At 40.9% G+C, this 13909-nt stretch overlaps 1 protein-coding gene across 4 annotated transcripts in view; it reads left to right on the forward strand.

Annotated features, from left to right (window-relative positions):
* The window catches only part of arid1b (AT-rich interactive domain 1B), a 193486-nt gene that overhangs the window by 54495 nt on the left and 125082 nt on the right, over positions 1-13909 (forward strand). For all 4 annotated transcript variants that reach the window (XM_086049680.1, XM_086049681.1, XM_086049682.1 and 1 more), the window contains exon 3: positions 4938-5087. In XM_086049680.1, the coding sequence (XP_085905806.1) occupies positions 4938-5087 (150 nt within the window). The remainder of the gene's footprint in view (positions 1-4937; positions 5088-13909) is intronic.

Consider the following 13909-nt stretch of genomic DNA (forward strand, 5'->3'; position numbering starts at 1 on the left):
CAGTTCAGAGGTTTGGGGTTCAAATTTTGGTTCTAGACTTAAGTTTAGTAATTGTAAACCTTCAAACAACTGCTACTTTATCACCCAAATAAATATACACACACTGTGCATATCTCAGTCTTTATCAGTCTGCGCTCGACGAATCGGATTTCGTGTGCAGGTTCATGTTACTGTTCTGCATATCACAGCCGTCCCCTCCCTCCTCCAAGGGCAGCTCATTCCTTCAGGAATCAGGACTCAACCCCCAATTCCCCTCCTCCATGTACGAGGATGGAGAAGGAGAGATTGTGAGATCAAAAGGAGGTATGGAGCATCAAGAGTGCTGTCACCTTGGGGGAGAGATGCGAGGACGGTGACGAGTGCTCGTTCTTTTTCCTGATGTTTAATCATGAGCCTGTTGATGCAGATCCCCCTTCACACGCTTGTTGTTTGGGGCTGGCTGTGGCCTAAAAACCAGCACTGATTTTCTGTCTCCACGGAAGAAATGGGTGGATATGTTTTGGACTCAAAGCTGCTGCTTAGTATATCAACCGACTGACTTGTTTGGCTCTTGATTTTAGTGGTCGAATCTGTTCAGGCGACAAATTGGTACAGTAATTAATAATATATATGCTAACATATTGTTAGATATTGCACCGTCCACAGTCTCAGAAACGTTCAACTATTTTGCAGGCAGTAGTCTTATTCTGTATTGGAAAAGTGCTGAAACAATCTACAAAGAATCTTTTCTGATCATGCTCACGATACTGTAGCATAAATATGTAATATGGAAATGGCAAACATGTTATATAATTTTAGCTCATTATCTATTTTTATTGGTGGGTAACTTTTACAGGATAAAATGAACTACCGGTAACTCCTTAAATATTTAATCTGGCATTGGAATATTTTAATTCAGTATCCAGCCACTGCCATTATGGATTCTACAGTATATTTTGCATTTACAACAAACCAACTAACTGTTCCTGAACACTTTTAGTTTCACCTGCAATCTTACATTTAATGCTAGATCTGTGTCAAAAATGATTGGTAGTACAAATTGCAGTGGTGACAATTTGACAATGACATCACTATTTAGATTTCAGTTCCATTAATATATTATATAGTATTAGTATAGTTTATAGGAAAATGTTAGGAATAGTTTTCAGTATGATGTAGTGCAGATTTAGACCAGTGCAGCATGCAAAAATCATTGATTAACGTATGTCATATTGTATCTGAAACAGTGTCACTCAAAAGTGAGCATTGTTGTCTTTATAAACTCTTGTATTAGATCTCCGTTGATTGGACATCCGATGTGGCCATTGAATTCGTATTTGCTTATGTGTACACATGCACACCCTCAAACCTAAGTGCCCTTTAGAGATGACATTCTTCGTATTTATAAAGCATCTTCATTTTTTCACAGTGTCCTCAACCTTGTGCTTGGCTCTTGCTTCATCTCTTTTCTTTCCTCATTATGTTCACATATCTCACTGTCAGTATCAGCCCCTTATCATGTTCAACATCACTTCATGCACTACTATAAGTCAACATCCTCCCCATCTATCTCCTCTCTGCCTAGCGCTCCGTCTTGCGCATCTTTCATTCAATCTTTAACCTGTCTGTTGTTTAACTGTCAGGTTTTTTTGCACTATGGTGTGTAGCTGACTAGAATGTGTGTACCTGTAGTACGTGTTTTGGGTTTGGCGTGATAGGTCGACTGCTCGGATGACCTCAGCTTTCTTTCGAAAGCAGTGACCTGCAGTCCCGGTCACCTGCCTGGCATATCGCCTATTTGGCAACATTATGTCTCTTGATCAATGGTCCAATTTAATTGCAAGCTGTATGTTGTTATGACTTTTAAATGGTCTATTGGAGGAACACAAAACCCTAACATTATTATTGGGAAAGCAAGGCTCTGTTTTTATTCAGTTGTTAAGAGTTTTATGATTGAGTTGTCCTACATTTAGCAATGTTTTCGTGTCTTTGGCTTTTTATATTTAACCACACTGTCTTTGCAGTTGATGGTGAATTTTCTGCTTCACAGGATGTCTATTATGTGTCATTTCACGCCTAGCCTATGTTGTCATTTTATTCTATTCGCCACTGCATGTATACACTTCAAGACACCATGGGTAAAGTGCACTGTTATTTGGTCTGCTTCTGCTGCACCTGAGTGAAGGGAAAGGCAGAAAATCGTCTTATTTTCTGCGCCCATACATTATTTTTATTGGAAGAATCACCAGCACACCAGGTCTACTTATCTCTGCATGTATATTTTTAGTCAAAGTGCATTTGTACACTCTGCTCTCTAGAGGTACGGGTCATAGAGGTCCAAACACAGAGGTGAGAGTGTGTGTGTGTGGGGGGGTGTGTGTGTGAATGCATTTCAAATGACAAAATAGGCTAAAGGCTTCTGAATAAAGTTCATTACGGAAAGGAATTTGAATAGTTGTGCCGCTGACTGGCCATTATTCTAATCCGCCATGCTTGATGTCAACATTCTTTCATAATCAAGAAGCACTGGGCAAATACTGTAGATGCTTGCATGTAATTGTATAGAGACCACAACCTTTCGGTATGAATGCAAATCGATGTTGTGGAGGAAAGTATTTAAATGGACACACGTTCTGTGACTGTGTATATGACTCCTAAAATCACAAAAAAACAAGAGGACATAAGAATAACACCCATATTCTATAATAAACTACAAGTAGCCCCTTTGTTTTGCTAGTGTATTTTTACATAGAGTGGTAAAAGTCACCAAATGAAACAAGCATTTTACAGACAATAGAAAGCAGTGAAAGGTTTTATTTATTCAGTATAGCTTGACACTATTTTTTAAGGCGCTCTTTTTGCACATATCTATGAGGTCTTCTGCCATTCTGAACTGTCAGCACACATCTGTCAATCTGCCTGTCTTTGTATTTGACAATCCGAGAGGGAAACCCTCATGCATTTGTCTGGTTTCCATCCTGGCGGTGATTTAATTTTGCAGACAAGAAGTGGTCCAGAAGGGGACCACTGTCATAAATACACCAAGCGTATCCGTGTAGTTGCAGAAAAAGTATGTGAACACCTCACATTGTATATATATATGAAATATTCATATATAATGTATTATTTCAGTTCTGGAGTGTTTTCATACTGGTGATCTGTTTTCATATTTTATTTTAAAAAATGCAATGCAAATGCATACCTGGTCGCTCTGCCCACTTTTGTAAAAGTCAAAGAAAGCCATTTTCCCCCCAAAAGAGCCTTTGTAAGCACATGCCATCTTTTTCAAACATTAATATACACAATTACATGCGCAAAGTGCATTTCAGAGCATTAACAGCACAAAAGTGTGTGTTTGAGTCTAATGTGTGTGTGCGTGTGTGTGGTACGTTGCCCGGGCTGGCAGTAATGAATCCAGTGGAGCTGTTGGCACGAGCAAGGCCACACTATTAACCTCTCTGCCAGCGAGACTGATCTCACCCTGTCTGTCTCGAAGGCCTAATGACACACTCACTCAATGAGTGCTACACGCACACACAAACACGCGCACACACATACACACTAACCTGTCCTTTCTAATCAAATTCCCATTGAAGTGGAATGTATTCTGTATTGCCCAATCAACTCTATTTAAAGCATCATTGAAACAATGTCCATGGACCATTTCTTTTCGCCACCTTCGCAAAGGAGTTACTCTTCAGAACTATTTCACTAGTATTAATCTCCATTTGCTGTAGTTAGCCACATCATACAGTGTTTCACACCAGCCATCGGTTTCAACTGGACTTTTATGAGTGGCTTTCCATGCTAATATCATTCACAATCAAACCACAAATGTGCACCATGTGCTTTTGATCTTTTAAGACCTTCAAAGTTGTTACATAACGCTCATGATTGTAGATATAAATCATCCCGTGAGTTTTCCTCTTTGTAAAGAAGATTTAAGGGCACCTTTCAGAGTTTATCTCAGGGAGGTGGACGTGAACTATGAGCTTTGCACCTACCACAAATTACAGCCTGTGCACCGTCTTTTTAATGAGGTTTTGGCGGGCTGTTAGATGGGGTGAACTATGGAATAAAAAAAGTAACATGACATGACGAAAACAAAATATGACATGAAACGTGCTGTCATATTGCTTTACCGCCAGCTGTAAATGATGTTTAGTCATCTGTTTGGATTTTGTGTATGTATGTCTGCGCCCGTGTGTGAGAGACAACCCACAACTCCGCAGAAATCCTTTGAGGAGTGAGGAGCACCTGGCTGTGTCTGTAGTCATAACAAATGACAAGCAAGGATTAAGACTACATTTGAATGTGTGCCAGCCTTTCTCTCACAAGCAGCGTGTAATGCAGCAGTGACGCTTGGCAAGCTACTGTCTAACTGCGCCGCCCTGGAAGGCCCCGGCTCGTTCGCATGTCCCTCATTAGTGTTACGGCATAGGACGGGCGCGCCACACTATCCCGTACACCTCATCCCAGCTGCGAGCCGACCGAGATGGAGATAATTTGAAGAGGATGACACATTTGGCGAGCCAGAGGACATTGCGTTAGAGTTCTTTGCAATGCGAGTTCATTAGGCACAGGACTGCTGGGAGTCCATCGTCAGCCTGTCCTCGCTAAATTGAGATCCTTTAGCCAAGGGACATTTGGATGAATTGGAAAATGGAGACAAGCCCATTTTTGCTGCCCCGTGTGGGATGTTTGTGTGTGTATTTTGTCCCTTGCAAATCAGTCGCTTCCTGATGTGACTGACCGCTATACTGAATACTTCTTCACTATAGCTGACAACAAATATGCACTGTTTTTAATTTAAAAGGAATGTTGAACCTAATAATTGCGGTTGGCTGGCAACCAGTTCAGGGTGTACCCCGCCTACTGCCCGTAGACAGCTGGGATAGGATAATGGAAGGATTGATGACCCTGATAATTCACAATTCTGTGATATTTTCCTATGACAGGTGGCGCCCTACAGCCAGCAGGGGATGGCCGGCTACAGCCAGCAGCAGCAGGCAAGCCAGCAGGGAACTCCGCCCTATTTCAGTCCACCGCAACAGACCCCTCCGGGACCAAACCAGAGCCCTTACCTGCAGTCACGACCACCGCCTCAGGTAACAACACACTAGCATAAACACTCACTGACCATGACATGGCACACCTGCATACCCTAAACATATCCAAAAGAAGAGTAAAAATTCTCCACTTATCAAGATGATCACACTCAGTCTAGATGACACTTTTAGAGAAATAGATGTTCAATTGTATGTTTTATCATTATTGTAGGTGTAAAACTGTAGCGCAAGTCATTGGTTCCCAACACCAATTTTGTGACAATACGATATGGTATATGATCAATATGATGGAGTAATTGCAATTATTTTTCCGTCAATATTGCGATTGTGATTTAATATGCAATTTTTTTCAAGGTCCTCTTCCCATGTATTTTTTTGAACATACACAAACAATACATTAATTTGTATTACAATAAACAATATTAGATTTATTCTAGAAACACTTTGGTTTTATCGATTAGTCTTTCGCTAAGTTAAAGGCAAATGAAAGACGTTTTATTTTCAATCTACTTCAATCAGAGTTGTTAACTTACTAAATACTTTGATTTGAAGTCCTTTAACTATGACAACTTGTGAAAATTCTACCAAACAAGTCTGGCCTAAACAGCACTAAGTAAGTCACAAATTAGATTACAATAATGCAAACAAATTTGTGGCTTTATTATTTCAACTTTTCATATCTCATAAAACAATGATGTGTAAACATGTGGACTGCACTTCTTAAGCACTGAACTTATCTAGACACTAATGTTTTACATTAGAGCTTGGACTCACATGCAAATTTTGCGTTTGCACTTCATTTGCTGTTTAATCAGTCCAGAATCAACTGGAAGGGGTTACCAATTGTACTTTTGTCGAAAAACACATCATAGCTCTTATATAGCTCTTTATGTACGCCGCATGTTGTCCAAAGTGCTTTGCCAAGCCTCACATTCACTTTTTTGAAAACGTTTTTTCACTTTTGGTAAAGTCCAATCCATGTTCTGTTGTACCAGCTAGCTAATGCCGAGCTAACCTTAGCACATACACACTAGCAAACACTATACATTTTGGCATTATTGTGTGATAAACTTCTATTCAACTGAATAATCAGGGGTTAAACTCAGCCTGTTCATTGCATTTGTGCTTTGGACACCAAAACATTTGGGACAATGCTGTGCTTGCAAATTTATGGGAAAGGTTTTGTTCCAACCTAACATGACAGTGCACAAAACAGTCTATAAAGGCATGTTTGAATGAGTTTGTGAGCCCTGACCGCAGCCTTTCATGTGAATGTATCTGATTTATAGATGTTGTCCACTGTAGGAATTCTGTGTGAATATGGTAAAAAAAAAAAAAGATTTAATCAAAGACAAGAGCATACATTCAATGTTTCCTTCGGAATTCGCATTGCATTTCATCAGTGATTAAAATAGTAGTAAAATAGTAATGGTCCTTTGTGCAAGTTAATAATAATTTATTAGATGGCACTGGGATTTTAATGCAAAACATTAGACATGGGGAATGTTATGGAGACCATTTATTGTTTTGATTCTGTTGAAAAATTGGAATCAGCTGAATGACTTACTTTTATGGTATATATGATATCATATTGTGTATTAATAACTGGAGGCTGTCTGATGGGGTATGCTGTGATTGTTTACGACCATACATTTCTACCCCACTGTACAGTCTTTCCCTTTGTCTGCTCATGCACATCAGAGAAAAAAGAGAGTCATAGGTCATAAACGGCCTTGCCCATACAAACCTAATCATAGTGACAGAGGACCTGTCATACATATGAACTTAGTGTAACTTGAACAGCCACGCTCAGCTGTTTTATTTTTTTTTCACAGTCAGAAGTGGGGTTCAAGTTCACGTTGTTTTGGAGTCCAGTGACGGCTGCCCATGTGTTTTCCATCCACTGTGCAGCCAGTGTGGAATGACTGTGGCCTGGATAGAAACAGAACAAAATGATGCAGGGAGAAACAACACAGCGAGTTGGGAGAGATTCCAATGATAATGAATCTGAAAGAATAGCTCTGACAAGACAGGGTGAAGCAAAGCAGAGCAATGTAGGTGAACGAAGTAAAAGATTAGGATTAGAGGTGATGTTTTAATCAGTCTAAATTGACAATGCCAGACAACTGCTTTAAATATGTCGGACACAGTACACACTCACACACACTGTGCATCCAAGTGTACAAACATAAACTCCCAACTCTGAGAACTCCCATGGCCAGGTTGACATTTGGTGATTGCAGCAATGTGTTTTCATCATTAGCCCATGATGTGGCAACAATTGACCCGTGCTGACATTTATACACCAGGTACTGTACTTCCACTCGACCATTCTGATTGGCAATAGCTGTTATTGCACCTGTGCTGTTATGTCCTTTATTGGTCATCATGCGCACCGCTGCAGTGACCAGTGATCTGGTTTCTCTCTATCATTGTTAATCATGCTTAGAATAATGAGGTAAAAAATGATTAAGTCACATCACAAGCCTGTTAACATCAGAGAAAGGGGATTTTCATCATTGCTGTTATCAGGAAAGCCTTTCCAAGGAATTAAAGAAGTGTTTCCTTTTCACAACAGGAAATGAACTTCGATTTGGTACAAGTGCATCTATGCGATGCAAATTATGCTTATGCTTAAATTAATTTGATTTAGTGTGTACTGTGCATGTTTACTTAATTTTGTAACCTGTGAGGATAATCTTTTTCAGTTGAGCTGAATGCAATTTCACATTTCGCCAGAATGGACTATTGTTGTCAGTGTGTGTGTGTGTTTTTAAAATTAAGTAATCTGAAATTATTGATCGGTAGAAAAACATGACATTTTTCCGCAGACAAAAATCTTTCCATCGATTTGAGTTAGACAGTATTTCAGAGAGAGGAAATAAAGGCCTTGTCTTTCATTTAGGATTCAAGAGTAAACATGCCTGGAAATTGCACCTACACAGTACATCTGGCCAGGATTACAAATAGAGGATTTGGTGATCTTTCGGATCAGAGCTGTTCTTTTCTACGAATGAGCGTGCGTCTTTTGTGTCAATTTTCTGTATGTGTGTCAGCGTGAACACAAATCGGCCGAATGTGCTGCAGCAATTCCGAGCTGTGAAAAGGTCAAATGGTGACCTTTATTTGTGATTCCGGGCTAAAATGAAGCATGATGGGAGCCGCACTGAACAGATTACACACACAGGCACGCACACACACACGCACACACACAAAATTGCCAACTGGCAGCAGATTAGGATGTCATTGTGGTTTCGACCCCTGCTTTTTGACCCGACATTAAATTGAGAAATCCAAGCTGCAACGTTCTTTATGTTGATCTTTGGGCGTTCTGTGCAGCATCCCACAGCCCACTTCACTCCCATTAACCCTAGCCAGAGGACATCTTCACGCTGATGGAACCATTCCAGCTTCCTTTGACAAAGAATTAGCTCTGCAACCAAGCCCTATTAGCTTGTTTAGTAGCAAATCGAACTGAAAATACTGCATTTCTTTGAGTCTGTTGTACTGTTCTGACCTAATCTGATTGCAAGGAGCAGCACAGGTTATAAAGATATTTCTCAGATGTCGAGCCTGAAAGGACAGATACAAAATTACTAACCCTGGAGAGAGGCAAGATGTGTAAAAAGGTATTTTTCTACAGTCATAAATCTAAGTACAAGTACATCTATCTAGCTATCTATCGAGCTAGCTAGCTAGCTAGCGAGGGATAACACATTTCAGTTTTGATGAATTCCTCCACTACCCATAAATGTACTTGCAGCCTTTAGAAAATGTATTATTTATTGGTGGCTCTATATATTGTTGAAGATGCAAGAATTGAAAATATGTTGGGTCATTCTATAAGAGTTCCACTGATGTTTTATTTGTATTTAGAACTGCATTGCTGGTTGGATCACTTTGCTCTCATGAGTGGTACGGGTCATATTCCCCCCTCCCCTTCCCCTGGTTTACTGTACATGTTGTTACTGTCTAACATGCACTGATATACCAAAAAGACGCTGGCCAACAGTGACAGACGCTTACCCCCTGTGGCGTCCGGCCGGCTGTCGGCACGTCACGCTGGAAAAATACACTGCAACGACAGACAGCGATGCTGACCATTATAGTACCTTCTGTGCATACGTGAGATGTAATACCCTTCCATACCATCGGCGGCGGTAGTTACCATTTCTCATGGTTAGAAAACTCCAACCGTAAAGCTGTTGGCCGGGGGCGGATTATAAAAATGTAAACAATGCATTCAGCTCTATTCTTCGCTCACGATAAAGTCCCACGCAAAGTAAACCATCATGTTCTTGACACGGTATTGTGAAATACTTACATTGTCAACCCTCGCTCTTGTACTTGTAAGAAGATTAAGGCAGCGGAGGCGTGCTCACTGTTTATCCGCATTTGTCACTTCACGTTGGTGCTGCGCGCGCTGATTTGCTAGCTAACAGCCAATCAGAGTGACCAAATGTCACGACTGGCGTCGCCGATTCAACATACGCAAACGCCCCCAAGACGCTTACAGACGGGTTACGACACTACGACGATGGCCACTACACCAATCAGACGGCGCTTAAAGACGCCACGACGCTTCACGACCACCGACGTCGGTTTGTTGTATCAGGGCCTTATACATCCTCATAAAAAGCAAAATGTGAGAATCTGTGAATGAGGGTGCTGTAACTTCAAGAATTTTCAGATCATTTTTTATGATGTGTTTCTTTTATTGAGCAATATACACGTACGTGTGGCAGACCTAAAGACTTGAGACATTGGCCAGCTGCCATGTTTCAACTCATAACAATGTCAGAACATGTTACTGCAGCGCACATGTGAATCAATTTAGCACCAAGAAACCTCAAATTTATGCTTGGGGAGTAATTACATGTAACAAAATACAGCCCAGTTATTTTATGGCTTAGTATAAACTGTAAAAATGTCACAGAGTTGTATTTGGTTTGAATTCCAGGAGGCAAGTCATTCCACATAAGATCTATCTAGACTCAAGCAAAGCCCATCCATCCATCCATCTGTGAAACGGATCCTACTGGTCCTTTCCTCTATTGGTCTTATCTATTTCCTCTTCCTGTCGTGACAGTTGCCTCTCGGGAGTTGTTTTCAACTGATTGGAGGAGACAAGCTCCCTTCATGGAAACCTACTGAACTGATTCAGAGGTTTATCTTTGCCCCACATTTGTGTTGAGCACTATAAACATACACTATCTGCAAGATGTGTGATATGCGCAGCTGTGTAAAATTGCAAAGCATGTGCACATTAAAATAAAAATGTGCTAATCGGGTTAGAAGTGTCTAAGATTGTGCAAGAACACTCACACATTCAAAACATTGCTTTGGAACAATGCATTTTTAGTCTGATGCTATTGGCTTTGTTTTTTTTGCCCCTAAACAGTCTTTGACATTTGAAGTTGTATTGTCGAAAGAGAATTGCAAGGGTATACCAATATTACGCGCATAATATAACATGTACAACAAACATTTCTCACACAGGAAATTAATGAAGACAAAACAACCTCAGCGCAAGGTCAGATGTTATGGAAAATTTGATTGCTTGGAGTCCAAACCCGCCTTACACTCTTCTAATCTAGTCGACTTTTAATTTCTACTTTTTCTTGCAGAAAATAACACTTTGTCATAGATTAAAATGAGTCCAAAATAAATGTTGCACTTGTGTGCTGGTGAATCTCCCGAGTCGTTTTCCTTTCACTACCAGTTTGCCTTTTTCCTTTTCCTTCCACTCCTTCACCTCCCCTGCTTTTAATCACACCGGGTTAATTAAAAGGTTGCCAAGCCTTTCTGCAGCCTGGCCCCTAGCTTTACAACCCCCTTGCTGTGGTCTGTTGACTCCTTCAGCTTTCTCCCCTCGCTGCACACAAACACACACACACGCTCTCACGGAAATTGGAGCTCACCTTGGCTATGGGGAGGTGGGACGGGGAGGTTGAAGGGACAAGACAGAGGAAATGAAAGTCAGCGAGGAGAGTGAAAAAGGGGTGGCGGTGAAAGCGGAGGGTGCACCACGCGTGGGAGGGGCGCCCAAGGTTCAGTGTCATTAATTGGTCACCATTTGAATATTAAGTGAGTAACTCTGTTAATTAGCGTGATAATAAAAGTGCTGCTGGCTGGGAGGGGATGGAAGGATGCGGGGACGACGGGTGACGGGATGGAGGGCAAATGGCAGCCGAGGAGGAGAGGCAGAGTGAGACTGGGTGTCGGGTGATAAGGAGGAGAGAGAGATGTCCGTGGGTAAAGGTCTGGCAGTGGTAATTTGCCGAGAGCTGCGTTAATTGTCATAACCTTTTAAATGGCAGAGTTTATCTGAGCCCTCTAAATGTCCCTACGTATTGCCACGGCAACCCAAGGCCTGCTGGACCCAGATTGGCTGCCTCTGACGAGCACTTAAGCCTGATGAATTTTACACATACGCATTAATATGTGTGTGCATGTCTCCTTTAAAATTAATTTGAATTAAACAATACTTACTCCCATTGAAACATTACAAGCGCTTCCATCAGATCCAAAAGAGGCGCTGTCCCATTTTGTTTGTTGCATTATTTGAAAATGATAGGTTGTGCTTTACAGCCGTCGAAGGTAAATAATGTAACAAAAATATTTTCTTCACAGTATAGTGCAGTGCGGTCTACATCCCCGTTAGTTCACTTGCGTGTCTCGCACTTGGTCTTTGAAAGCAGTCTGTTTTTTTACCTCCACACTTGACTGACATTTGCTAATTGCTCGACCGGAATCCACCTCTGTTATTCTTGCCGTCATTTTTTTTCCCCCTCTTTTTTGATTTGTGTTGGTTTTTGTATAGCCGAACGGCAATTCAAATGCAAATGACCAAGAATGGGAGAGGTGTTTTGGATTGGTTAGGACAATCATAATGGCTCCGAACAAAGCAAGGCCAGTAGTTAGCAGCGCAGCACCCTGGGGGCCTCATTTAGCTGCCATTTGTTAGAAAATGCCGTTACATTTGTTCCTGAATACTGACTTCACAGACAGGGAAAGAAAACACACACACACACACACACAAAATGTCAAAGTCAAGCTTGCCAATGTTTCACCGTTGTTCCTCCATGTTTTAGCAAAAGTCATGTGGGTTTACTCCAGTTAGTGTGGGTGTCCACTTTAATTTCAAGCCAAAGCAACCGAAGTGTGTGGACAGATGGTGGTAGTGGTAACAGGGACGATCAACGAATGTCTAAGATTGACAAATCTTATCCGGTTGCCTCGAATAGGAATAAAAGATTGTGGTCAGGTATTAACTCACGTTCCAATATTATCACACTATTTTTCCAACAGTAATGATACTATTGCTGTACAGAAAATATGTTGAACGCGTTGCTATATTATCGATGCATATGTGGATATATTATGTGACGAATAACACAGCAGACAGTATTAAAAGTTTGTGTTTTTCTTTGCCGTTTAGATACGCTTGGAGCTTATTACAGTAAGTCTAGACAGTAGTAAGATTCCTCATAGTTTACAACCGCACAGCGGCTGTAGTTGATGCTGGTGCATTGATAATGATGTATAGCAAGAGATATAGACAATATACATGACCAATATTTTGTCCCACAACTGCAGGGACGCCAAGTGTTCCGATTCGCCCGTGTTTTGCTATGGGCGGTTTTTGTATGAAATGTGCTATATAAATAAAGTCGCTTTGCCTTGACTAATGTAGCATCCGAGACGGTAACACAACAACAGTCACTTTTCTATTACGTCATCCCTGTGCCTCACTCTCCAGGCATGACTAATCAATTTACCCTCAATCCAAGTGTTGCACAAACTTAACAGTTGAATTATGCATGGATTGATTGGTCATGCCTGGGGAGTGGGTGCGACTGTTATGTTTCGATCATCACTTGGTCTGTGAAGTGTGCATGTGCTTCAAGAGAGTATGAGTTGGTGAGTTTTATGTGAAGAAGAGTGACTTACGGCTATGTTCATACCGCAGGTCATGTGACAGTTTTTTTTCATGCCAATATGAACAGTACAATTCAGTTTTTTTCTAAATCAAACTCAGACCTCTTTTGTATGTAGTGTATAAATCGCAGAGGTGGGCATTTTACTAAATTTTGCTGGTCCGTCATCCGCCAACTGTCAGTGACCAGGGTACCCGTCCGTCCTTCGTCAGTCCGTAATTTTTCGTGACACACTGAATTTTAATTGTCAGTTCGTCAATATGTCAGTCAGTCAGTGTTTTTACTACCAGATTTTTGGGGATCATATTTTCCCACTGGATATTTGTGCTTTATTATATTTTTACTCATTTTAATTGTTCTACATAAAATATGTATTTTCACAGTGAATGGAGAAATTATCAGAGAAAAATGTCTTCAATTTTATGTAACGTAACATGACCAGGTCGCACAGCACTACTTATCGAGTTAGAATGTAGGTCATGCATAAGTTAATTTATTAACTTCATGTTATAAATATCTGTGTTGTTTGGAGTCTTTGTGACGGTGTGTTTGTTAAGACTGACAAAATCTAAATGTTCCTGACAAAATCTTCAGACTGTTCCTGAGAGGTGACGATAGGGCTTGGCATCTCTCCACCTCGTCAGTATATCTGATGTCATGCTAGGGGGAAGATTGGCACACACACTGTGAATTGGCGCGTGTCTGTTTATATAGGCAAGAGGAAATGCTTGCTGGTGTGTGGATATACATTATGTGTGTCCTGTGACTTCTTGTAGACTCTTGTGTTAAAGGTATGGTTAATCGCTGCGTTTGAATCCGGTTTGAAGGACACGCACACACACAGCAGCAGAACAAGCCATGTTTCAAATGGACCCATTAAGATAGACACACACAGATATACACAGGCGGTCCCGTGGCTAT

The sequence above is a fragment of the Filicampus tigris genome, chromosome 13, assembly GCF_054856515.1.
Source record: "Filicampus tigris isolate MCC_2025a chromosome 13, RoL_Ftig_1.0, whole genome shotgun sequence".
Lineage (NCBI taxonomy): Eukaryota > Metazoa > Chordata > Actinopteri > Syngnathiformes > Syngnathidae > Filicampus > Filicampus tigris.